We start from the raw sequence: 27,494 nt of genomic DNA on the forward strand, positions 1-27,494 counted from the left end.
GCAGACTGCAAACACAATCACCGAGAGCCCTTCTCATAATATCAGGGGACTTTAATCATGCCTCACTGGACTCCACACTGCCCACCTTCACCCAGTATGTGACCTGCCCAACCAGAGACAATAAAACACTGGACTTACTGTATGCCAATGCAGAAGAGGCATACAGGTCATCACCTCTCCCTCCCCTGGGCAGATCTGATCACAACCTGGTGCACCTTGTCCCTGTGTATGAGCCCTTAGTGCGCAGGGAGCCACCAGCCACCCGCACAGTACAGAGATGGTCAGAGGAGAGCGAGGAGGCTCTTAAGGATTGTTTTGAGTCGACTGTGTGGGAGGTGATTTGTGATGACCATGGAGAGGACATCGACAGCCTTACTACATGCATTACTGACTATATAAACTTCTGTGTGGATAACACTGTACCTACCAGGACTGTACGGTGTTTCTCCAACAACAAACCTTGGATTACCCCAGAAATTAAAACCGTCCTCAAGCAGAAGAGGAGGGCCTTCAAATCCAGAGACAAAGAGGAGTTGAAAAGGGTGCAGAGAGAGCTGAGGGGACTGATAAGGAATGGGAAGGAGAGCTACAGGCAGAAGATGGAGAACCAGCTTCAACAAAACAACGTTGGTGAAGTCTGGAGAGGCCTCAGAACCATCTCGGGCCACAAACAGCAGAACTCTCTGCCTGGGAGGGATGTGAGATGGGCAAATGAACTGAATCATTTCTTCAACAGATTTGATTCAGCCATGAGGCAGTCTGCAACATCGGCTGCAGACTCACCCACCCCCACTGCTGCTGTTCCACCTCAGACACTTTACACCTCCTCTATTCACCCTGCTCACTCCCCCCCACCCCCAACTGCAGAATCCAATACACACTCAACACAAGGCTCCAGCCTGTCTCTCTCAACCACCCAGGTTAGGAGGGAACTGAGGAGGATTAATGGCAAGAAGGCAGCGGGTCCAGATGGCATCAGCTCGAGGGTCGTCAGGTCCTGCGCGGACCAACTGTGTGGGGTGATGGAGCACCTCTTCAACCTGAGCCTGAGGTTGGGAAGAGTCCCACAGCTCTGGAAAACCTCCTGTGTTGTACCAGTGCCAAAGACTTCACGCCCCAAGGACCTCAACAGCTACAGGCCGGTGGCTCTGACATCCCACCTGATGAAGACCCTGGAGCGGTTGGTCCTGGCTCAGCTTCGGCGCCTAATAAGCTCATCACTGGACCCACTTCAGTTTGCCTACCAGCCTGGCATTGGAGCGGATGATGCCGTCATTCACCTCCTACATCGTTCCCTCGCTCACCTGGAGACCGCTGGGAGCACTGTGAGAATCATGTTCTTTGATTTCTCCAGTGCCTTCAACACCATTCTTCCCTCGGTTCTAAAGGACAAGCTGGTGAACTCTGGAGTGGACCATCACCTCACTACCTGGATCCTGGACTACCTCACCGACCGACCACAGTATGTGAGGACTAAGGGCTGTGTGTCGGACAGGGTCGTCTGCAGTACGGGGGCCCCACAGGGAACGGTTCTGGCTCCGTTCCTCTTCACCATCTACACTGCAGACTTCTCCCACAATTCCACCCAGTGCTTCCTGCAGAAGTTCTCTGATGACTCTGCAATAGTCGGCCTCATCACTGATGGGGACGACAAGGAGTACAGAGGTCTGACCCAAGACTTTGTGGACTGGTGCCAGCTGAACTACCTCCAGATCAACGCCAGTAAAACCAAGGAACTGGTGGTAGACTTCCGCAGGCACAAGCATTCTCCACTGCAACCACTGAACATCCAAGGTATGGACATTGAGGCTGTGGACAGCTACAGGTACCTTGGTGTTCATCTGAACAATAGACTGGACTGGACTCATAACTCAGACGCCCTCTACAGGAAAGGGCAGAGCAGGCTGTACCTGCTGCGGAGACTCAGGTCGTTTGGAGTGGAGGGCCCACTCCTGAAGACCTTCTATGACTCTGTTGTGGCTTCTGCTATCTTTTATGGCGTGGTCTGCTGGGGCGGCAGCATCTCTGCTGGGGACAGGAAGAGACTGAACAGGGTGATCCGAAGGGCCAGCTCTGTTCTAGGATGCCCTCTGGACCCAGTGGAGGTGGTGAGTGACAGGAGAACGGCGGCTAAGCTGTCATCCCTGATGGACAACATCTCCCACCCCATGCAGCAGACTGTGACAGCACTGAGCAGCTCCTTCAGTGGGAGACTGCGGCACCCACGGTGTGGGACGGAGAGATTTCGCAGGTCTTTCCTCCCCACTGCTGTCAGACTCCATAATAAAGACTTTAACTGATCAAGCACTCACATCCATACGTGTGCAATAACACTAATGTGCAATAATCTTTTCTGGCATCGTTGTATTTTTACTCAGTTGTATATAGTATTTGTATTTGTATTCTATTTTTATCTTATTGTATATTTACTTTATTTTATTCTACTGTATATAGTATTTTATTCTATTCTGTACAGTTGTGTACTGTATTTATTCTTATTGTATTCAAATTTTTGCCTCATAACTTTTGCACTGTCCACTTCCTGCTGTGACAAAACAAATTTCCCACGTGTGGGACTAATAAAGGTTATCTTATCTTATCTTATCTTAAATATTTTGGTCCAAAGAAACAAAGTCACTATTAATACAACACAACCCCCCCAAAAAGAGCCATGTAGACCCCGGGCTCTATGGGTCTTGTGCTCGGAGCTTGTTCCTGTGCTGCCATGATTAGTGCCTCTGTGCTGTCTTTCAGTCCAGCTTTGTTCAGCCACTGGTAGGATTTCTGGATGTCAGCCACTTCCTCTGCCTGCTGGTGGTGCAAACTGTGTCGTTCTGAGTTTCATTGGACGTCTTTGTCCAAAGCACCAGACAAAGGGCAAAGTAGATGCATTTGCATCAGCAGGAAAATACACCCCAAACTAGCATCATCATTATACAACTTTAACAACGGCCACTAAATGATACTTCATACACAGATCAGTGTTAGGTTAAGTTATGATGTCACTGGCAGAACACATTTATAGAAACAACCTTTGAACTCTGAGTCAGCAGATCTCTTACATGGTCAGCTGAGCTCCATGATTGAAGTTCACTGTTGGTGCAGGTTCATGACTGAATTGTGGAGGAACTTTTTCTTTGGACCAGTCACTCCTCACAGACACACAGCTGGATGCTGGAGACTGTGACCTCTGACCTCTGCAAACACAAACATCAATAACTGATCAGTTCTCTCTGACAGCCATATGATCAGCTGATCACTCTGTGATATTGTGTCTGCTTCATAACGCTGACAGGTCAGCCAATCATCAGCCAGTTTTTTCTGTCTCTGAATGAACTCAGTTTGTTCTCAGCTCTTCTCTCTGATTCTGCTGCACTGACTTCACTTAAACTTACAGAGTTCAGATCTTAGCAAGAAAACAAGTCAATAAAAATCAAACTCAGATCAAACAGTTTGAACCAATCACAGATCAATGATTCTGTCATGGTTATGTTGAAATGACTAATAAAGTTAGTAGTGTTCTTACATTGTTGCTGCAGGTCCATGACTGTAAGGTGGAGGTGTTTGTGTAACCCCGTCACTCCTCACAGACACACAGCTGGATGCTGCAGATGCTGCTCCGTCCTCTTCCTCCATCTTCTTGATGTCAGGGTGGAGTTAGTCTGAGAGGTAAACACACACACTCAGAGGTGCTGTTGTACTGGAAGCATCACACTGACGGCTTTCTAATGTTGGAGCTTTGGCCCTAAAGTCCAAACCAGTTATTTTAGAGGCTCAAAGTCTTTAAAAAACACCAAAACCATCACATTATTTAATAAGTACATGATCAGGTGGATGAAGGAACTCAGTGTGTTTGGGATCATCATCATGGTGAGGAGCCCACATGTTACGGCTCCTTTGGAGAGAAGCTGAGGATCACTGCAGGAAGTGAGCTCATGAAACCAAACTGCTGTTTGTGAGCAGGATGACTCTGTTATTGGACCTGCTCTGTGTTCTACATATGATCAATACTTCAAATATCTGTAAACATCTCATCTTATATTTGTTGCACTTGGTCACAGCTGTCTTTAAAAATAGATTTTTAATGTCACTGAGAGTTCTTTTCTACCTTTATTGATTTATTTTGGAATAAATTAAATATAAAGGTGCCAAAAACTGCCTGCAGCTTCAGCTCTGTGACAGGAAACTACTGTCAGGCTCAAAATGACTTCAGATTATTCATCACAGAGTGTTTATAGATCACAGGACACGTTACAGTTTTACTGTCGATGTTTTAGTTTAAAAGAATGACGTGATAAGGTCTTACTGTGAATCCGCGCGCTCATTGGCTAATAACTTGAGACTGACAGGTGGTTATCCAATCAGCGTGCGGCCTCACACGGACATAAAACTCTTAAAGTTTGTTTCTGAAGGGATTTTCAGATCAGACCTGATGTTTCTGCCTACAGCCTGTTTACCGATATAATCAATATCAGATATCAGAGCAACAGAAACCTCGGTGATCAGGACGCCGGGACTGAGAACAGGAAGTGGCTCAAACGTCGCACTTTCATAAAGTCAGCCTGAACTCCACTCACAGAGTTTCTGTCGCCATTTTAGTTTTAAAAGACGTCGTGATAAGGGCGGGTCTTACTGTGAACCTGCGCGCTCATTGGCTAATAACTTGAGATTGACAAGTCGTTATCCAATGAGCGCGCGGCTTCTCCCAACATAAAGTAGTTTCCTTTGAAAAACCAAAGTCTGATTATTTTTGCCTCCACTGACGGAGCCTGTTGTTCCCGCCACAGAGACACAGTAATGTCAGAGCGGTGTTAACACTCACCTGCCTCAGCACAGCTCTCACTCTCCTCCTGCTCTCTCAGCTAAACTCACTTCCTCTCTACTTACAGGAAACCAGCGCTCAGAGGAGCCGACCGGCCTCACGTTTCACCCACAGACACGAACAGCGTGGAATTATTTTATGTCATAAGAAGAAACATATTCATGTTAACACTCACCTGCCTCAGCTCCACCTTCCTCCTCCTGCTGCTCTGAACGGAGGATCAACACTTTCACTTTCACTGCTCCTCCCTAAACACAGAGGATGCTGGGACTTGTAGTTTTTACCTTGTGTGATATTTATGGCTGTGACACTAAATCACAGCATGAAAACTTCCTGCAAATATGTCACAGGCGATAAAAGTTTCACATTAAAGGTGAAGTTATTTTTCTGTCTCATGTTCAATAAACAGTGAGCTGGGAAAACTGAAGAACAGACTTCAGACGTTCCCTGCAGAGTTTCTGCTGCTCGGTCGTCTGCATGTTGCTGAGACTGAGCTGATGATGAAACTGTGATGGGTTTATGGCACGTTTGGTTCTGGAGAAGAGTTTTACTGTCGGTGCAGGTGAAATGATCAGAGGTTACAGCCTCTGGTTAAAGTGGAGGCAGCGATCAGGACGGCTGAGCAGCAGAGGTCTCGAGGGTCCTAAAGTGTAAAAGCATCAGTGTTAGTAACACAAAGATCACAGAATGGGATCATCCACACAACACTAACATCTAAATCCACGGCAGGAACTCTTCCAGTGTCCTGAAAAATCTGTGTGCACGATGCTGAGATTAAAATCTGTCTGCTCATCTTAATGCAATATTGTGAAGTTACAATTCTTTTCTGTAAAAAGCATTTTTATTTTTGTATATAAATAAATGTTGATGTTGTGCTTTGGGATCGTGTGCTTCAATTTTACTTATAATGTGCCAAATGACTGCAACAGGCGGCTTAAGGCGATGCCATCCAGAGTAAGGATCTTGTTAGCCAGTGTTTCTAAGATTTTTACGCCCCGTTACAATAACCTCAGTTTATCTGAACTTAGTAGCAGAAAATTAAAGCTCATTATGTGTCTAAGACATCCCGGCAGTTTAACCAATAAAAGTGGGTATCATATGCATAGCAGTGAAAATGTATGCTATGTCTTCTAAAGCTCGTATAATGTAAACAGAACTGGTCTTTGCACAGAAGCCTGTGGAGCTTCATAATTAACCTCAGGGTGTGAAGAGGACTCTCCATTTAATAATAGCTGTAATAAAATGTTCTGGCCAACGGTGTTAAACGCTGCACTTGGGTCTAGCAGGGGAGATTTCAACTTTTCAATATGAATGAAGGCTGAAAACTGATTAGATTAATGTCTGACGATCTTTTCTGTGCTTCTTCAAGTTTGTAACACCGAACATATTAAAGGATGATATAAGGTTCACAGGAAGAGTTTAATTAGACACATTTACTATTTTTCTTTATACTCTTTCTTTCTTGACATGTTTAATATGATTACTATCAGAGGAGAAAATGACCCTTGTGTAGTTTAAAAACTTTTTATTTAGTCAAACTGTAATGTTGTTGAACTCTGACGGACGTGTCTTTTAATCTTGTCAACAAATCCTTAATCACCTAAATGTGCCATTTATCATCTTGTAAAATGTTCCCTCTGCTTCTGTTGCACATCTCCCCGACACTCTCTGCTTCACCAGCCCTGTGCAGCTGGTCCAATCGCTGCGTCCTTAAACTGGTGTGTTTAAATCTCTTTACCTCTGTTGTGAACTTCACACAAAGTTTGTGGTAACAAAATCAAACTGAGGAGGATCTGGTTTGAAAAACACACACTCGCGAGACAAAATAAAAACAGACTGCTCAAAGCAAAAGCAGAGCCCTCACAGCTGGTAGCACAAAACACAGTGACAACGTGCGTATCAGATACCCTCAGTGCCAAAAGCATAAATATGAAAACATGGGATCACCAAGAATATCCTAAAAATGGCATTGAGGGGGTGTTACAGTGAAATAAAATGAAACATTTTCATCTGAAAATGTTTCATTTTAGTAAAAACAATGCTCTGTAGTTTGATACTGTCGTTACAGACAAAGCGGATGTTTAAAGCCTTTGGACGCACATTTGAAATGCACTCATTCTCCTTATCAGCTGGAAACATTAAAGCTGTAAAATGACACACCCGTGTGTAACAAACCATTTGTTGGGGGTTGTGGATTTGACACCTCAGCACTGTGAAAGTGGGGAAACATGTTTCTGGTTGAGCGTAAGATTTCTGCTTACAACTCAGAATCTCAGTTCTAAATGAAATTCAGATGTTTTTTTAAGTATGGCTAATGTATTATTTGACTTCTAAGGCTCACACACACACACACACACACACACACACACACACACACGAACAACAACAACTACACATCATAAAAACGCAATCATTCATCTTCCAACTGTATCTTTCTGTTCTGGCTTTAGAATCATTGGTTGTTTACTGATCTGTACTTTGGGAGTCATACTGTTGTGATACTGGGGAGAAGAGGGTGAGGTTTGATAGACTAAACCATTACAGACAAAACTTGAAAAACCTAAAGAGTGTGTGAGACTGCTAGCTGTGTCGTTCAGCAATAAACTCATCTACAAATGTGTTAGTAAAGAGTGACTTGTACTTCTGTCCCATTAAGCAACGGTTTAACAAATTTCACTGCAAACTATAAAAGGAATCTGGATTTAAATAGAACATAGTAGTGCAGGAAACACTAGTATAAGGTGTCTATGGAACAAATCTCCTTCAGCGTTCAAAATGACCAAAGTGAGGCCTACAGGCGTTTCTCTCAGTTGGTTGTGTTCAGGGAAAAAGCAGCTAAATACACTGAGACTGCTCCACATTGTTAGTGAGTTAACTCTGGATATCTGTAGGTTTGTCAAACTTGGAGTGAACAAAAGCAGAAAACAGTAAAAGATGCAGACGGTGAAAGTCTGGTTTATTTCATGAACACAATGAAACATTTTCGGCAAAGTAGCACACATGATAAATAGATACACATAACACGGACAGTGAGAAGTAAAACTCGTCGTCTTACCACATGTTATATTCTGTAAACTTAAAATAAACCACAGAAATTAGTGTTTTAAAGTCATTATTAAAACATGAGTCAACATTACTGAAGTGCAGGCACGTGCAGAGGGGGGGGGCTAGAGGGGCTTGAGCACCCGCCCCTTTCCTGATGGGTGCCCAAAGTGCCCTTTTGTTGAGGCAACTTTTTAAAAAATTTTTTTTTTTTTTTTAATGTGTGTGCGCGTGCGGAGTCCTGTCTGTGCCCCTCAACAATAATATTTAACTATTAATCACAGTTTTGCTAAATAAAAGGATCTGGCTTGCATCAGTCACATGATCACATTTAACCAATGATCGCCCTTGACGGCAGAACGCGCTGGTTACGAGCCGGGAACGAGCTCACAAAGAGCACGCGCATATTTTGCGGTCCGGAGCTGTAGGAGAAACACAAGTTAACTCAGAGACACGGACTGATGCGACAAAACCAGTAAGTAGGTGTACAGCGCACACTGTAGTGTGTAGCACCCAGGAGTATTAGCTTATTACGTACACGTTGGTAAGATGTCTTGTTGCAACTGACGAACTGAAACAAACGAGCGTGCTGTGTGTGCAACAGCGTGACAAACATTACCTGTCCTTTTATTAACTGCACATGTAGTGCTGGTCATAGCTGCTGGCTACCTGTGTAAGGCTGTCATGGGTCTGTAGCTCTGTCACCGTTTTAGAGAACATATTTAGTTTTAAAGTAAGTTTCCGGGCTTTTCCTGCCTTTCTGGAGGGATTATATTTCACTAAAAAACGATCTAATATGCATGTCCACATAATAATTATTATAATTATAATATATTAAAAACACACGCTGTATTTTAAAGAACATACATTAAGAAGCAGATTATATTAGATTTATGTTTTAAATAAGACAAAATTTGGATTTTACAGCAGTAAAATGATTGTATCTCTACAGTTTAAAAATGTAATAAGCTTTGCCCCTGCACAGAGTGGATAGTGAAACAAATGGAATCATCATAATGACATTATTTCATATTTATTACTTCCCCCTCCTCATTGCTTTATTATTGTAGCTCTAGTAATACATAATAAAAAAAAGATTCTGGATCAGCACCATGATGCCCATAGTATATACAGTATTCTGAAGAAGGTCTAAAATGTCACTGTGTGTGCGTGCATGTGTGTGTTTTATTTAGATGGATTTTTAAAAAAAAATATTACTCATGATATAACATTGTCCAGACATGGCTGGTAAGGACATGAGGAGGAAACAGCAGGAGCTGTGTGAGGCTACTAAAGGCAGGGCTATAACATTTTTCTGTCATCATTTTATTATAGATTAAGTGCAAGAGTTGTTAGGTGTGGATAATTAGATTATAGTTTATTGCAATAGCAAGTTGTGCCTTGTTCTCACATAGACAGCAAGTGGAGAGTGATATATGAAATGATGGGATGGAAGGAAGAAGAGAAGCAAAGAGTGATTCACAGGCAGAGCCTAAATTATTTCTCACAGTTTTTTGTGTCCTTATGGTTCCAAGCGCTGTCACCAATCTTTGCATTTTGTTATTTTCTCATGACACTTGTTTAATCAGCTACCATCTCTCCTGTGGACTTTTTAATGTCTACAGTCTCAGATCAACACAGCCCTGCCCATCCCATATTAGACTCTTGATGAATGTGTGTTGTTGTTATTCAGCCTGGTTCAATGTGCCCCTTTTTAACTTTGAGCACCCGCCCCTTTAAACCTCTCTGCACGGCCCTGCTGAAGTGACACTTTAACGATGCTTCACATCACCGTGTTTATGATGATAAAACATGTTCTCTCGTTAGTAGATGTCTGCACTGACACTTGTCATGAAAATGTCCCGAGCCAGGGTTCCTCTTCAATTACCATTGATCATTAATAGGGTCACAAAAGATTTGTCACATTATCCCCATAAACAAAATGCTTTTATAGAAATCATTGTGACACAAATATTTAGATTCTTGTTTCACAATGTGCATGAACTCAAAATCTTTAGAGTTTCATATTTATAAAGTATCGCAAAGACACACACACACACACACACAAAGCTGTGTAAAGCAACTATTGGCGACTGTCAAGCCTTTGAGTCGCCGAGCAGCTGAATAGGGGGATAATGTTGACGCGCCCGCTGTTTAAAACGTAAGTCAAAGTTCCAGGTTAAAACTCCTTTATTTGTTATCAAATCCTTAAAATCCATAGAAAAACAGTGATCAAAACATTCCAAGCTTGAGCGGTCAGCAAAAGTCGACTTCCCCCATCACCCACTCATTCACAAAAATTCCCTCAGGACGTGAACAGATGATATAGCAATCACTATTACCGACACCACGTGACCCAAAGCTACGCCTTATCCACAACAGCAACTATAAATAACGAATCTAAACGTATATACATAAAATACAGAAATGAATGAGGTGGAATGAATACTACAAATGTACATAAGGTGCAGCTGCAGTCTGGCAGTGGGAGCAGTGTGACAGGTCAACTGTTAAGAAGGGAGATGGCGAGGGGAAAGAAACTGTTCCTGTGTCGGGTGGTCCTGGTCTGCAGGCTTCTGTACCGTCTGCCAGAGGGCAGCAGATCAAAAAGTCTGTGTGCAGGGTGTGAGGGGTCTGTGATGATTTTCCCTGCCCGTTTCCTGGTTCTTGAGAGGTACAGATCCTGGATGGAGGGCAGGGGCGTGCCGATGATCCTTTCTGCTGCCCGTACAGTCTGCTGCAGTCTGCTCTTGAACTTGAAGCTTTTGTTACCATACCTCAAACACATGTACCCATACCTTAAACAAAAGCACTGCTTTGCACCCTAGTTGCAATTATGCAACACACATGGTCCTGCATACTACACTCTATTTCACACATAAGACACTTTGTTCACAAAATGAAATTTCAGGGTGCCACCCTGGAAAACATCCAAAATACAAAACACATCGGGTAATTGCAACCACTCAATACACACCTGAAGGCACGTACTTGAAAAACTGAACACCAATTAGCCAACTACAAAAAGCCCTCAGTTTAGCCAATTAAAGAACTTTGCAAGCATGGATGGAGGGAGAGCAAGAGGAGGAGGTCGTCGAAGAGGCCACGCACAGACCCATATTTCTGATGATATAAGAGCAACTTTGGTGGACCATGTCATCAACCATGGCCTGACTATGAGAATTCTCTAGAATGACTCGAAGACCTTCTGGGGCAGGACGCCAACGCCTGTTCACACAACAGCAGGAACTTGCCGTTGTGGACCTAGTGAGGGCAGACAATGCCATCCGTCTCCACCAGCTACGAAAGCAAATACAGGGAGTGCAGAATTATTAGGCAAGTTGTATTTTTGAGGAATAATGTTATTATTGAACAACAACCATGTTGTCGCGGCCTTTTACGTTCCAAACACCAAAAAAGTCCAAGAAAAGGCCGTGGGTGGCAACGGGAGGTTTGTTTTAGAACGCACTTCTGACTCCATTGTTTAAAAATCATGTGCCGTTTATTTCGTGCAAAATTATAAACAAAAATCAGCCAAATAACTTCTTAAAACTTAAAATTAAACGAAAGTTAACTTAGTTTGCTTTAACAACTTCAAAAGTGATCAAAAAATCATTTTCTAACCCTCCCGTCTTCCCATCTGACATTTGGCAAACAAAAAACGAAAAACCTCTCTACCACACCCATCCAGGGTGCTCTTAATCTCTTGATTAATGGGAGGGTCCATAAGCTAATAAACCAATCACTTTCCAAAAGCTTCTCCAATAAAATTAATTACAAATTTACATAACAAAACCAGGTCAGAATATTCTTACACCTTTAAAGAAAAAACAAAAATGAATACAAATTGCATTTTATAAACATTCAACAAAAATGGCCACAACATTCCGGCCCCTAATTCCTGTGTAACATGAATTATATCCGTCTAAGTGGCCATCACAAAATGCAATACCAATAATTTTCTTCAGTAGTCCATCCGTATAAGTCTTCTTAAAAACCAAACAAAAGGAAAGGTCAATGTTCTATGATTTCAAGTCTCTGTTGTTCATGTGTTTGCTTTGTGTGTATTCAAAAAAGGTGTATGTTGCATAATGGAGTGTAGAGCAAAGTGAGTGTCAGTGTAAATGTAGAGCCAGAGGTTCCAGAACTTGGCTCAGTTGGAGGCAAACATTCATTGTTTCCTCTAGATGGCCTCCACCAGGAGACATATTTTGTTGATTGGCCTCTCCAGCTCATTTGTTCATGTCTTAACTCTAACACGGCGAACTACTCCGTGTGCATCGGCCATGGTTTCAGTGATGCGGCCAATGGGCCAAGAATTTCTTGGTGCAGCTCCATCAACAACAAGCACAACATCACCAATGCAAAAGTTCCTACGAATCTTGTTCCATTTCTGTCGTTCCTGGCTTTTGCCGTTGTCTTTGACACACTATGCAATCTCTGATTATTTTTCTAGCTGCTGAATTAGCATGAGGGATCCAGTATTGATGGCGAAGGGTTGAAAGCATGTGATTTCTTCCTCTGTGACCAATCTTTTCGTGAATATGCTGAAGAATAAGCTTTGAAACGTGGCTTTCTTTTGGCAAAATTGCAGGATGTTTTGTTTCCTCAGGTAAATCCGCTTTACTCAGTCTTCCACCCACTCTCAAGACACCATTAGCAACTACAGGATCAAGCTTATACAGATGACTTGACTTCCTTACAGTGCCAGAGTTTAGGGCAGTCATTTCATCAGCAAAATGTTTTCTTTGCACAAATCTCACTATAGCTTCCTCAGCCTTGGACAAATCCTCAGTTTTGAGCAGAGTGTTCCATTTATCATCTTGCTTAACACATATTTGACTTCCACAGTGCGTGCCCAGCAACTTCTGTCTTTTCCTTGTTTGCAGTTTAAGTCTTTCTTTTACTTTCAGGATCCATGCCACACACCTTTTTAATTTTGTCCAGCTGGAGAAGTACAACAGCAGCTTAGTAGTGGGACACACATCTTCTTTCAGCACAGCTGCACACAACACTTTTACTTCTGGGTCAGCTTCCAGATGGACAGATACACAATTCATGCCTACAGGCCAGTGAACAACAGGTTTACTGAGAAATTCTGGACCATTGATCCAGGTGGAAGATTTCAGGAAACAGCCAACTGTCATTCCTCGAGAGGCTGCATCAGCTGGATTCAGCTTTGAACTGATGTACCTCCACTGCTCAACTTTTGTCAAAGCATGAATGGTGGAAACTCTATTAGCTACATACGTTTTGAACCGTGTGGTTGTGTTTGCAATGTACTGTAGCACAGTTGTGCTGTCAGACCAAAAGACTGACTCACTCAGATTAAGATTGAGTTCAACTGATAGCATTTTGTCCAAGCGCACAGCTAAAACTGCAGTAGCCAGCTCAAGACGTGGGATGGTGACTTGTTTTAACGGCGCCACCCTTGCTTTACCAATAATAAAGGAAACACACACTTCCTGCTTGCTATTAGATAGCCTAAGATATGATACAGCACCATACCCAGTTTCACTGGCATCACAAAAGTGATGCAGTTGTGCACTTTTTATCTCCCCAAATCCTTTGGGTGTGACACATCTACTAATACTAAACTTGTTAAGAAGAACTAAATCTTCAACCCATTTTTGCCAAGTTTGTGCCATTTCTGCTGGTATTGTCTCATCCCAGCCAAACCTCAGTTTACATAGATGTTGCAGAATTTGTTTTGCAGGCAGAATGACTGGAGCTAAGAAACCCAAAGGGTCGTAAATGGAGCTGACATAGGACAGAATACCACGTCTTGTAAGTGGTTTGTTCTTGTTCACAATACTGAATGTGAAAACATCACGTTCAACATCCCATTGCACACCGAGAGCTCTTTCTGTGGGTAGCTGATCCCGACTAAGGTCCAGCATCTTTACACCTGTGGCTCTATTTTCCTCCGGGATCTGACAGAGGACAGAGCGATCACTACATACCCACTTATTGAGCTTAAATCCCCCCTTGGCACACACTTCAGTAAGCTGCTGATAAAGTGAGATGGCCTGCTCAACAGACTGAGTAGATTTAAGACAGTCATCTACATAAAAACTATGCCTGATTGTATGTATAACCTCCTCTGGGTACAGATGTTGGTTGTCATCAGCAGTCTTTAGTAGTGCATAGGTGGCACAGCTGGGGGAGGATACTGCACCAAAAATGTGGACTAGCATTCTATGTTCCACCAGCTGTTTTGTGATGTCACCATCGGGCCACCAGAGAAAACGTAAAAAGTTTACGTGTTCCTCAGCTACTCTGACCTGATGAAACATCCCTTTAATGTCTGTTATAAGCGCTATTGGACCCTGCCGAAAGCGAATCAGCACACCTAATAAAGTGCTAGTCAGATCTGGGCCTTGTAATAGCTCTTTGTTCAGTGATGTTCCAGAAAATGTTGAAGCACAATCATACACAACACGCAGTGTTTTCTTGCGGGGGTGGTAGACCCCATGATGAGGTATATACCACACCTTTCCTTCCTCATTCTTCAACTGTTCTTGTGGTATGATTTCTGAATGTCCCTCCATACTAACATTGTGCATGAATTCTTTGTATTCTTCAAAGAATAACTGATCCTTCTGAAACCGTTTTAGCAGATATTGCGCCCTCTGCTGAGCCACCTGCTTGTTGTTTGGCATTCTTACTTCAGGTTTACGAAAGGGTAATTTCAAGTAATAATGGCCATCTTTAAGTACAGCTGACTTTGACATTATGTTCATGAACTGTTTATCTTCTACAGACATTTCCGCACGCTCATTACACTGGTTCTCCACAAAATCTTGATTATACTGCTTAACCAGCATTTCCTCTAAACTACTTATAGAAATGCGGTTTACCTGGACAAAACTAGCATCATGCTCATCCTTTTCACTACCCTGATTGAGTGGCCCATTGACAACCCAACCGAGACGAGTTAGCACAGCATAGGGTCCATTACCCTCACTGTTAATGATTCTCCAAGGTTCCAGCGCTTTGGGAGAATTTACACCAATAAGCAGCCCAATGCCAGCATTTATCTGTGTCAACTCAACATCCTTTAAGTAAGGCCATTTTCTTAAGTTTTCTTCTTTAGGGATATTTTCTTTAGTGACAGGAATAAACTTTTGGGTGTACACAACAGGCAACCTCAAATACTCATTCTGTTTCAAAGCAGCTACTTCCATACCAAAAAGTTTATAGCTACTTACTGGCCTTTCCTGACCCATCGTCTTTAACATGATTTCCACTTTCTTTCCAGATGCATTTAACTGCATCATCAACGCCTCAGTGCAAAAAGTTGCAGAGCTGCCGGGATCAAGAAAGGCGTACGTCTCCACAACCTTCGTCCCATTTTCCAACTTCACTTTTACTGGAACAACTGACAAGGCACATTCATTAGACCCGGCCCCAGTATGGCTACCAAAGTTCAAAGAAACAAGAGCATTTGAGACTGATGATTCCATACATTCAGCTTTAGCTACTTGCCACTGCCGTTCTTTTGAGTCTATGTGAAGAACAGTAGGGTGATTTTTGTTACAGGTGTGGCACGTCAAACGATGTGGACAAGCTTTACTCATGTGGCCTCTCTTTAAGCAACCAAAGCATAAACCTTTACTTTTAAGGAATGTCACCTTTTCTTTGTTGGCTTTTAGTTTGAATGAGTCACATACGTCCAAAAAATGAGTTTGGTCACAAAACAAGCACCGAGTTTGATTTAACCCTTTAACTTCATGGCTTATCTGAGTCCGTTCCGGTTTGTGTTTGTCATTGTTCTGTTCTGAAACTACAGCAACAGAAGTAGCAAAGCTACTGCTTTTAGTTTTAAGCGGTGTCTTTGATGGTTTTGAAGCCATCTTTTCTTTTGTGTTTTGACTCTCTCCATAAACAGGATCTAATGCAGCTCTTGTTTGCTTTTCAAGAAAATCAAGAAGATCTTTAAACCCTGCTCTGCGATCGCACTTTTCTGTTATATCAACGATTATTAGTCGCCATTTATCACGACGTCTAAAAGGCAACTTTGAAACAAGAATCCTCATATTGGTTGAATTTTCCAGCTCATCAAGAAACCCAGCTTCATCCATTGTGTTGAAGCAGCTTCTTAGAAAGAATGTGTAAGCTCGTAATGCTGAAGCATCATCAGACTTTAAAACTGACCAGTTAAGAGCCTTGTCCATAAATGCAGACGTTATCTTTGCTCTGTTACCAAAGTTCCACTCAAGCTGCTTTTTTGCCTCAACATAAGCTGTCTGTGGACTCATGTGCATACAACTTCTCACTAAAATTCTGGGCTGTCCTGTAGTAAACTGTTCTAAATAATAAAGCCTATCCTGCATATTATCAGTTTTAGTCTCTATTCCTTGTTCAAAAGCCTTAAGAAAGGATCTAAAACGCAAAGGATCACCACCAAAAACAGGAATGTCTATAGCTGGAAGCAGTGACAACCTCTGTTGGTTTACAAGCATCTGAGTAATTTCATTTTGCTTTGTCATAATCTCTATTAGGGCACTGCTGTGAACATCAACCTGTGAAGAGATTGGCCTTGGGCTTTCCCCTTCTGGTTTGACCTTAGCAGGTGCATGTGTCTCTAGGGGCATTGGCAAAGGAGAATGAACTAAAGGGGCTTTCTTTGTTCTTGGAGCCTTTCGAGCTGTAGCAGCAGGTATGAACTCAGTAGATGTTCCAGAAGGCGCTGTAATCCCGCCTTCTGATTCAACCTCAGCCCTGGATGCAAGGCTCTGCCGATCCTGAGCAGAGGTGAGAATTTGCCTTTTTGCATCACCCTTAACCAACTTAGTTCTTAGAGCCAATGCTTCTTTTCTTGCTTTTAATTGAACTTCTTCCAGTTCGAGCGCATGTTTTTCTTGCAGTGCGTCCACCTCCGCTTTTAAAGTGGCTCTTTCCACTTCAGCTTCCATCAGCGCCATTGAAGCCGCACGCGAGCTTTTACTCCTTAAACTTAAGGCTGCAGTAACATTACTGGGCGCTTTACTAGAGCCCTTGCTGACAGGTTTAGCAACTCGTTCAGAAATCATGTCGCTCGCTTCTTGCGCTACTTGTGAGACACTATCATGCGGCGCAATGTCACTGTCATGAGATGCTACCTTTGATTCAACATTAGAGGCTGCAACTTCATCCTTTTGTGGATCGGGGTCTGCATTTATCCAAGTGTCGATTTCATGCAGAAAGTCTTTAAAACTGATCAGCTTAGGTTCATACCAATCGCTGTGATCTGTTTCTTTTTCATCATCGTTCAGCAATTTTTGAACTGAAGTCTGTAAGTCCATAAACTCTCCCAAATAATCATTAAATGTTCTCATGTGTTCATCTATGGAGGCTTTTGATTCTCCAGCATCAATGAGAGCATTAATGTCATTTCGTTTTCTTGTCAGAACGCCAAGCTTCGCTCTGCGTTTTTTAATTAAATTAAAAAGCTCTCTTTCTTGTTCCTCCATTTTAACCAGAAAGTTCGTTTCACAAGGTCCAAAAGATAATATTTTAATACAAATGTTTCATGTTGCAGCTCAGCATCTCGGTTGATTCAAACAAAGTTTCGCATTTACTCACGAACTTTGCGTTATTTTTTCAGTCCATTCTGCGAAGATCCAGTCTTCCAAGTCCAATCTTGCAAGCTTTTCCATCTTCCAAGTTGACATCCAAGCGAGTCAAAATGATTTTTTGACTTAAATGTCGCGGCCTTTTACGTTCCAAACACCAAAAAAGTCCAAGAAAAGGCCGTGGGTGGCAACGGGAGGTTTGTTTTAGAACGCACTTCTGACTCCATTGTTTAAAAATCATATGCCGTTTATTTCGTGGAAAATTAAAATTATAAACAAAAATCAGCCAAATAACTTCTTAAAACTTAAAATTAAACGAAAGTTAACTTAATTTGCTTTAAGAACTTCAAAAGTGGTCAAAAAATCATTTTCTAACCCTCCCATCCTCCCATCTGACATTTGGCAAACAAAACACGAAAAACCTCTTTCCCACACCCCTCCAGGGTGCTCTTAATCTCTTGATTAATGGGAGGGTCCATAAGCTAATAAACCAATCACTTTGCAAAAGCTTCTCCAATAAAATTAGTTACAAATTTACATAACAAAACCAGGTCAGTATATTCTTACACCTTTAAGGAAAAAACAAAAATGAATACAAATTGCATTTTATAAACATTCAACAAAAATGGCCACAACAGTAGGCTTTCGAGCCTATACAGCTTGGAGTAAGACAGCATGCATGAAGAGGATGATGTGGACAAAATACTCATTTGCCTAATAATTCTGCACTCCCTGTATGTGTGTGCGTGTCCAGGGTTCAGCTGAGACAGTGTCCTTCGCCCTGCCAGGCTAAGTAAACAGTCTTCCAGCCAACCCAGGTGGCCTTGCATGGAATAGGAAGGAACAGACTCCACAGTCGTTATCAGGGTGTTTTTGTTCGGCTCCAGCCTTGAGCCCACAGCTGGCGCCGAGAGAGTCTCCGCATAAGTGATGGTGCTTTTTACTTTAGTGCGAACAGCTCATATGAATTTCAAAGCAGTTCTACAGTCCAACACTGGTCTCTCAATCTCCCGTTGGAGAGCCGTGAGCTTCGCCATACTTGCGTTCTGTGATGTTGTCATTCTTGTGCTCAAGGAGCACAAGAATGACAACGCAGACAACGCAGACTTCAGCACGCAGACTCACCCGAGCCCAAACTTCTCGTTGAGAAATTGCATTTAGGGACCAGTTTTCAACAGGACAATGACCCCAAACACACCTCCAGGCTGTGTACTAGAAGAAGTATACTAGATGGCGCGCACAGACGCAGCGGCTCTATGCTCTCCACTTGGGTGCCTTTCTTTTTTGTTTCTCCACTTTTTCTTCTTCTTTTGTTTTCCTTATTGTGAAGCCAAATTTTCCTACAACCATCTGGAATTATGCAAGATCGGATATAACAGCCAGATCCCCATTACCAGTGATTATCAGAGGGTGCACAACATCCCCCCGGAGATAGCGAGGACATCGGGTGCTCCGTGGATTGTTATCGGCTCTGCCAAGAAACGCAGGCGGCGGAAGGAACGCAAACAAAAGCGGGGATGCCTGTCGGGCCTGCTGGCCAGGCTAAAGAAGCAGCCTTTCAAACCACCGCTCCCGAGCATCTTTCTGACCAGCGCACGGTCGGTCGTCAACAAAATAGACAAACTGAACCTACGTCTCGCCGCACAGCCAATCGTCCGTGACTGCTGTGTCCTGGTCGTCACGGAGACATGGCTCACTGTGCGAGGCTCCTGCCTACGACAGCCGTAACGCTCCGACAATCCATCAAGCGGTGGTAGCTTAGCAAAGTCGTACTGAAACATCTGACAGATTTTCGAGCGCCGTGCACATAAAATCGTTTCGAGGTCAGTAAACACAACCACAGTTCATACATAAGGCACATGGGGTTATAAGGGGCTCTGTCGACTTTCAGAAAAATCAAAGGATTGGTTTTAAGTGTGCCGTATTTTCCAAACAACACGGTAATAACGACGGCCCGCTAGCATGCTCTACCAAAAATAGTGCTTTGTTGTGTATCTGACGGACGAAAGCTAAACCAGTTCCACACCACTGAAGCTGCAGCATTTTTACAAACCAGTTCTGGTTCATCCGTTTCATTTAGCGATCCACTTTCGCTCTTCTCATTCTGCGTCATCATCCAATTCCACCTGTGATCTTGTGTCACCATTGCTCTCTGAGCTTTGTGTTGCTTCTTCTGTCACCTGACAAATAGGACATACATGACAATAAGAATAAAATGTGGAGCTGCTTCAGTGTGCCTGTCACTTTGTGCAGATCTTGACTCATCAGTAATGTTTGTAGGCTGAGTGCATTTTTAAAACAAGTTGTGCAAACTGCACTACAAGGTGGAATATTTGCAAAATCATAACTATGACCTATGAATACGTCAGTGCCATTAAGATGAAATTCTTGTGTCACCAACATTTTAACGTTAGGCATATAATTCTAACAGCCTCTGTAAACTAATATCCTGGCTGCTCGAGGCTGCTGTTTTCTCTGACAGCTTCACTTAGATTAGAATTAGAAACGCTGCTCTGAGACTGAGAGAACTAACAGTGCTGCATGTTGTGCTGTTAGTTTCCAAAACACATTATTCATGGTTACATACAGTTTTAGACTGATGTGGGCCAAAGCCTAGCATAGCCTGCAACGTTATTGTGACGGACACATTTTATGTGTCAGACCCAGGACCCTGAGCAGTTATGGACTAATATTATAATGTATGTATTTTGTATTGCTGTCCCTCGTTCTCCCTGCTTGTAGACATGTGTGTGTGTGTGTGTGTGTGTGTGGCCCTGGCAGGTGATTGGCCACACCTGCAGCTGATCAGGCCTGTCGGAGGAGCTATTTGAGAGTGTGGTGGAGCTCTCTCCGACGCTGGATCATTGCGTGGCTTCACGTCAGTCTCTCGACCAGTTCCTAGTTTGAGTCTGCTGCATTATTGTGTGTCTGACGGCTTCCTCTCTCTTATGTCCCCAGGAGTTACGGGGAGACGAGAGGACAGCGAGCACGGGGTGCTCATCACGGAGAAGCGGAGACAGGAGCACTGGGAAGAGGACACGTCACGGGAGTCGGGAGAGCACGGGATTTATTGTCATGTCTGTCCATCGCTGTAAATAAACGCACTGCTTGTACATTGAGCACCGCGCCTGTGTCCTCCTTCCCTACACCCCCACGGTCTGCCAGCCAGACCGTGACATTATGAGTGAACTTGGCTTTAAGTGACTTACAGGTTTCTCTGAAAAATACTTTCTTATATCCAGGTTCTTCCTCTTTGCTGCCATCCTCCTCTCCTCCTGGGAGCGCAGGCTTGCCGCTGCTAAAACTCAACAGAGCTCCCTGAAAGGTTCAGCCAATCACATTGGCCATATTTGTCACATGAGGTAGGACTCCAGTACAGGACGTAATTTAACTCTTTCGGCACCGCTGGGTGAATGAGACGTTGACAGATTTTTTTTTCTTCTTTCTATCAGGTTTGCTTTTCTTTACTCGAAGAGATCAAATTATTGGTGGGGACAATTCAATAATCGCTGGATATTGGTGGGGACATGTCCCCTCCGTCCATGCCAAATCGACGCCCTTGCCCGAATCGATTCAATCCATGATTCGATTCGATTCGATTTGGGGAAATTTTGCCTCAGACAGTCAGCAATATTATAATTTAGATCATACCCCCTCACCCCCCCACACACACACAGCCTTATGGGTACAGTAGTCTCCCGCTACACCTCCTTTTAGCTAGAGACATACTTCACAATGACTCACTCAGCTCACAAGAACAGGAATGCAGAGCATTATCAAACGTTAAAATGATACACATCTCTCACTTGTTCACTTACATTTAAACGAAACACATAATTGTAAACATCTCTAACAGCCTAAGCCAGCTTTGAATAGGGCCTGAATGGATAACTTCAGAGAATTACACATCCAATCTTACACGAGGTCTCACCGCTCGACCAGATCTGGTAACAGTCCCTGTTGGTGTGAGGTGGCTCCTATTTCTCCTTAGAAAACCTGTCTGTCTCTACCACATAAGATCTGGGAGCACTGGCAGGTCCAACTACTGCTCCAGTGGTTCCTTCAGTAGTAATCCACACCTTCTGTCCTGACTCTATGTCTGCGGTTGTAGTGTTTTGCCTGCTCACGCCTCCCCTCCTCATCCTTCTCGCGAAAAGCCTGTAGGTCGGGCCACTTTGGCACCAGCTTCGCAGCAGCTTGTGGCAGAGAGGTACGCAGGTGTCTCCCCATGAGCAACTGTGCCGGTGAGAGCCCATGTTCCAGTGGGGTGGCCCTGCACGCTAGCAGTGCTCTGCTGTAGTCACAGTCCTCTCAAGTCTTTAATGGTACGATCAGCGCGTTCTGCCTCCCCGTTGGCTCGGGGGTACCTGGGGCTGCTCGTTTCATGTGTGAACTGGTACTCTTTAGCAAAGTGCTTGAACTGTTCTGATGAAACTTGCGGCCTGTTGTCTGATACCACAGTCTCGGCAACTGCATGTCTTGCAAAGGCCTCTTTTATAGCATTAATAGTGACCTCTGCTGTTGTGTCTCTCAGTTCAGCAAGTACCAACGACCAGATTTGGTGTGTGGTAGTAACAGGCAAATGAACTTTTTTTTTTAATGATTTGAATATATATGAATGCTTGTGCATAAATACACAAACAATACACATATGCTTTCATGCTTTCAATTGTGTAATTTACGTGACCTAGGTCAGCGGTCTCCAACCTTTTTTGCACCACTGACCGGTTTATGCCCGACAATATTTTCACGGACCGGCCTTTAAGGTGTCGCGGATAAATACAACAAAATAAAACTAGTACCGAAAAAAGAAGATTTATTCATAACACACGTGAAAAGACCCAGGAAAACAGAGTTAACGATAAAAACGATAACAAAATAACGCTGAAAAGCGATAAAAACCCTGAAAACCAGACATTTCACACCTGAGCCTCAACTCTCGCGGCCCGGTACCAAACGACTCATGGACCGGTACCAGTCCGAGGCCCGGGGGTTGGGGACCGCTGTTCTAGGTAGCTCTGTTTTGGAAGTTCAGTTCAAGCTAGAAATGTGCTTTGGAGTTTGTACGTGTTTTGTCTCTAGGGGCCACCACATATATTTCTATTTACATCCAGGTGACAGCAATCCATGGATGGTTTCGACATGCAAGAGGATATTTTCCGCGGTGCCCAGCGGGAGAAGACACTGCTTGCGATGTCGATGAGGTCCTGTGGCCAGACCCCAACAGACGGCGGGATCCATGAGCCCACGTATGCACAATTGTCATGATTTTTTGTGTGTACAGTATAGTGTTTTTTCTATTACTGTATTATGTTTGTGTTTTGCTTTATCTGAATTGATGGTGCTGCAGTGGACAATATTGAGTAGGCCTATTTGCTTTTTTTGGTTGTTTGTGTCTCCTGAAAATGTGCCTTCAGAATAAACAATGACAATGAAAGACTGCAGTGTTTTATATGAAGTAGACTAGTGTGTCCCCCTGATCTGATCTGCATGTGATGCAAGTATGTGTCATTTTGTCAACAGAGTTACATCTTGACAGAGGAATGTTAGGTTTTGACAGCAGAGTTTCAGTTTGGCACAGATGTGAATGGTATATTTTGATGTGTCATGTTTACTTGTGTTTAGAGTTTTGGCACAATGAGCGACGTTTTGCAAAATGTGTTCAAGCAACGGGCAAAAACTGTAACATGTTTTTCACCAAAGATTTCAGCAATTATAAAAATTCAACTCAAGCTATTCAGCTATTAGCATTCACACTGCATTTTCTACAGGAAGTACATTTTATATACCAGTTTCAGTTCAAAGTGCATTAAAAATAATAAATAATTATTAAAAATAATACCATCAATATGTTACTGCACTACACTTACTGGACTTGTGGAAGTATTTTGAGAACCATAAGAGATTCTTACAAATGTTTGAAAGAAAAAAAAATCTTTAACATAGCTGGAGACTCGTGTAGTAATATGAATGAGTTTATAAAGTTTCTGTCATGGTGTGCTGTGACAGGCAGGTAGTAGGACCCAAACACAGGACTCTTACGTGGAATGAAACTTGAATCGGCAGCTTTTATTGCTGGAAACTCAGGTGGACTCAAGAAACTACAAACTAAGAAACAAGAACTAGGAAAACAAATCAGGAACTATGAACAAGAATCAAGTAAAGAACACGGAGGAGAAAAAACACCCAGCCCACTGAAAACTAAAGAAACCCCCAAAAACATGAAGAACAATCATTAAGGAACATATTTACATATTTAGAGTTACTGCAACACCAACACTGGGTCACAGCTTCATGTCAGTCGGTGACTTTTGGTCTGCAACAGCAGCAGAACAGACTTCTCAGTCTTTTGAAGAAGCCCTTTTTCTTCTTCTTGCTCTGACGGTCTTCGGACTTCATGCTGGCTTCAGGTTCTGGAAAAGGTTCCTCAAAGGGAACATCAGGAACCGGCCCAATTTCCGAACAAGATCCTTTGATCTTTTGATCTTCACCTTCAACACAGGATTTGGACTCGCCATAGGGTTCCTCACAGGGAGCGTCGACCTCTGCAACACTTTCTGACAGAGCTCCTTCGATCGTAAGGTCTCGAGTACTCAGACTGGATGCCCTTTCAGAAAGAAGTTCCTCACAGGGAGCGTCGGGCTCTGCAACACTTTCTGACAGAGCTCCTTCGATCGTAAGGTCTTGAGTACTCAGACTGGATGCCCTTTCAGAAAGAAGTTCCTCACAGGGAGCGTCGGGCTCTGCAACACTTTCTGAAAGAGCTCCTTTGATCGTAAGGTCTTGAGTACTCAGACTGGATGCCCTTTCAGAAAGAAGTTCCTCACAGGGAACGTCGGGCTCTGCAACACTTTCTGACAGAGCTTCTTCGGCTGGTGGAACATTTGCCACTGAAAGGCCGTCAGAGGAGCGCTCACCATTTGTGCTCTTCACATCAGGACTTGAAGGGGGCTCAAAGATTTCACATATCCGGATCCTTGCTACATCAGCAATGGTCTTCAGCAACAGGGGTGCAAAGTTTGCAACTTGGATAGACAGAATTTCTTCAGGAAATTTCTGTCTAATCTCCGTCAGGATGCTGTCGACCAGATCGTCTCGGATAGAGCGGGTGAAGACGGCCTGTGTTTCCATCGCCGTGAGGCTCTTGGAGACACGATCTAAAGTGGCCTTGGTGACACTGGTGGAGAGGATACTTAGACTCTGGGAGGCCATGTTTAGGAGGGGACGAGGAGGAAGCTCCCAGAAGCCCTGGAGAACGCGGGGAACTACCTCGACCACTACCTCCTGCGCGGTGAGCAGTTTGCTGTTAGGCTGTTCCTGCTGCTTCTTTTTCAGGATTTCAACGTAATCCTTCACCGCGCTGAGGAGTTTAGGTGCTCTGTAGAAAAACATGATAAGAGTTATCTGTTAAACATATTCAAAGCATCATTTAAATATTGAAACACTGTAGCTGGACTGTTAACCCTGTAACCACCTTTGTATCATACATGAGTTTCTGAGACCTCCATCTCATCAACATGATCAATACTTGCTATAATTTCTAAATGTTGTGGACAAAACTCTTTTTTAGTCTAAAGTTAACATTGTCGTTAACAAAAAGTTGCCAAAAACACCCAGTGTATCAAATGTGATACAAAAAATAAATACACAATAAAAGTAAATCATACACAACATGACATAGCAAAGAACTCATGTGTGGCTTTTGTTTAAAGGGTTAATAAACATCTCAGTTCCAAAGAATCTGAATTTTCTGGCTGTTTTTTGATGGGTTGGGTCTTACAGGGTTAATAACTGTATGTTACATGTGACTCACTGAAATTTAGGAGGTACGGCCTCTGGGAACTGAAGAAGCAACCTGGCTTCAAATTCAACGTCCCTCATTTTATTGCTGACGTTCACCGCCCACACCTGAAACAGAAAACACATTTACAGTGCGCTTATGTGTAAAGGTTATGTGCACGTAATGAAAAAAAAGTCTTGTGGGTTTTCTCGTCTTACCAGCCTTAGAAGAGGTTTGGCTTCCTCTTCGTCAAAATCCTCTAACTCAAACTCCCACAGCCTTCAAAAGAAAGCAAAGCAGAGGTTTTCTCTCAGCACTTACACGTCATCACAAACAGACTTTCAGGCGTGACAGTAACTCACTGCTCTCTGAGCGTCTCCCTGCTCTTCTCCACCAAAAGATCTCTCAGATCTTCAGCAGTGAGGTTCGGTGGAATTAGATCTTCCTGCTGAAGTCTGAGAAACTCCGTCATTATCGCAACCTAAAAGTAAAGGAGACATTTAATCACCACCACTCTCAGGTCCTCAGAAATGACCTGATATTTTCTGTCAGCTTTGGTTTGCATGAATCTGGGTCTAACCTGAGTCCTGTAGCCCGGAAGATGCCAGCAGATCTTTAGAGCACGTTCATAAATCGGTGTGTTGAACAACACCTGTCAAAGAAATAGCAATTTAGTCATTGTTACTTAAAACGACATCAAATTCTTCAAATTACTGAAATGCAGTAAAAGCAAAAGCGTCACATACCCTGATAGGCTTATAGATTCCTTGACTCTTTTCCATTTAAACGTGTTCAAATCAAAGTCAGGAAGAAAAACGTCAACTGCTCTCCAACGATGGCGTACGGGGGATCTGGACCTGAAAATGCTCTCAGCTCGGTGGTCTCGCACAGATGAGCTCTTTTGACAGTCTGATGTTTATTTATGAATGCAGAATTTCTTGAGCAGTCACCATGGAAACTTGATGCAGCTTCATGTTGTTAAATTAAAAGTAAACACTGTGTATTTTGCACTACACTCCACTAAACTTATCATATAAGTAAATAAAGTGTGGGTTAGGTCCCTCCTGTGGAAAGAGCCACACAAACCGATGGATCAGAAAAGACAAAGTCAGCTCCAGCATGCCTTTTCATATTATGTGCCTGCTTATCTCCATTTCTTTACAGTAGATGGGAACTTTTGCAGTAAAGCAATGGCTTACAAACAGTGGACTGTGGACTAATGCAGACATCTGAAGCCTGACAGCAGCTGGTATATACACAGCTTTGGACAAACTGGCCCTTTAAACAGCCCAGAGGAAGAAGAGACCTCTGCGTTATCAGTGCAGCCTAAAGCACAATAATAATAATACTATTAATATGATTTTTAGAGCAATAATGCCCCAAATAATGAAGTCATTAATTACACATTCGTCATGCTTCACAGGAGGTCAGGAGTGACCGATGAACGTGATGCTACATTAGAGTCTGTCCTATGAGTTCAGCAGGAGGAGGTGAACCCACAGCTGGGACCAGTTCTCTAGTGGGTCCAGTATCATACTTGTGTTCATCCTGGTCTGAACCTGGTCAGAAGAACTGACTTCACTTTTGAAAATTCAATACTTATAAAAGGTAACCCCAAACAGTCTACAACGGCTGTTTTCTGTCCACCGAAGCAAATTTGATTGACGAGGTTTTTGTACCTTCACTTCTCCAAAAAGCAAATAAAGAGATTAAACAAAGATTTACTGAACGACCGTCAGAATTCCCAGAGCTAACGTAGATCGCTTTATGCTCTTGAGTCAGGAGGGATAAGAAAAGTGACTGCAAACATTGTGGAACGATTCATAGCGTTTGATTGCTTGTGTGAATGTATTAAACAGGAAACCAGGAGCTGCAGAAACCCAGTAATGCTGAAGACGCATGCGTGTGCGTTTATTACAGGTTTTTCTGAATGCTTAAACCCTAACTGTGATTCTTACAGCACAATTCCTAAAACTATTGATACTTATAGCAAAACCACTCACTGAGTGTGCAAAACTAAAAGCACAAACACTGCTTTGCACTCAGTTTGCCATTTTGTAACACACACTTTGCAAACCTGTAGCTACAATCCACTGCACAGCACTCTTTTTGCAGAACTGTAAACACAACTCACTGCTTTGCACTCAATTTCCAAATGATCAACGCACTCCTAGCAAAACTATACACATTTATGGCCATTATTTACACTATTTTGTCAACTGTCTGGCACACTGCCACATGTGAAAGCTTTTTTAGATAATTAGTTCACTTTGCAATCAGCCTAAGCACTATG

The 27,494-nt window shown here is 43.1% G+C and overlaps 1 protein-coding gene across 9 annotated transcripts in view; it reads right to left on the reverse strand.

Annotated features, from left to right (window-relative positions):
* The window catches only part of LOC120745011 (protein NLRC3-like), a 206,014-nt gene that overhangs the window by 16,698 nt on the left and 161,822 nt on the right, over window positions 1-27,494 (reverse strand). For 4 of the 9 annotated variants that reach the window (XM_040049630.1, XM_040049631.1, XM_040049629.1 and 1 more), the window contains exons 1-3: window positions 4,998-5,067; window positions 3,527-3,662; window positions 3,063-3,197 (exon numbers count right to left, since the gene is read on the reverse strand). In XM_040049630.1, the coding sequence (XP_039905564.1) occupies window positions 3,063-3,197; window positions 3,527-3,636 (245 nt within the window). In that variant the 5' untranslated portion in view covers window positions 3,637-3,662; window positions 4,998-5,067. The other 5 variants (XM_040049633.1, XM_040049632.1, XM_040049626.1 and 2 more) reach the window with 4 other exon arrangements.

The sequence above is a fragment of the Simochromis diagramma genome, unplaced genomic scaffold, assembly GCF_900408965.1.
Source record: "Simochromis diagramma unplaced genomic scaffold, fSimDia1.1 OVJJ01000351.1, whole genome shotgun sequence".
Taxonomy (NCBI): Eukaryota; Metazoa; Chordata; class Actinopteri; order Cichliformes; family Cichlidae; genus Simochromis; species Simochromis diagramma.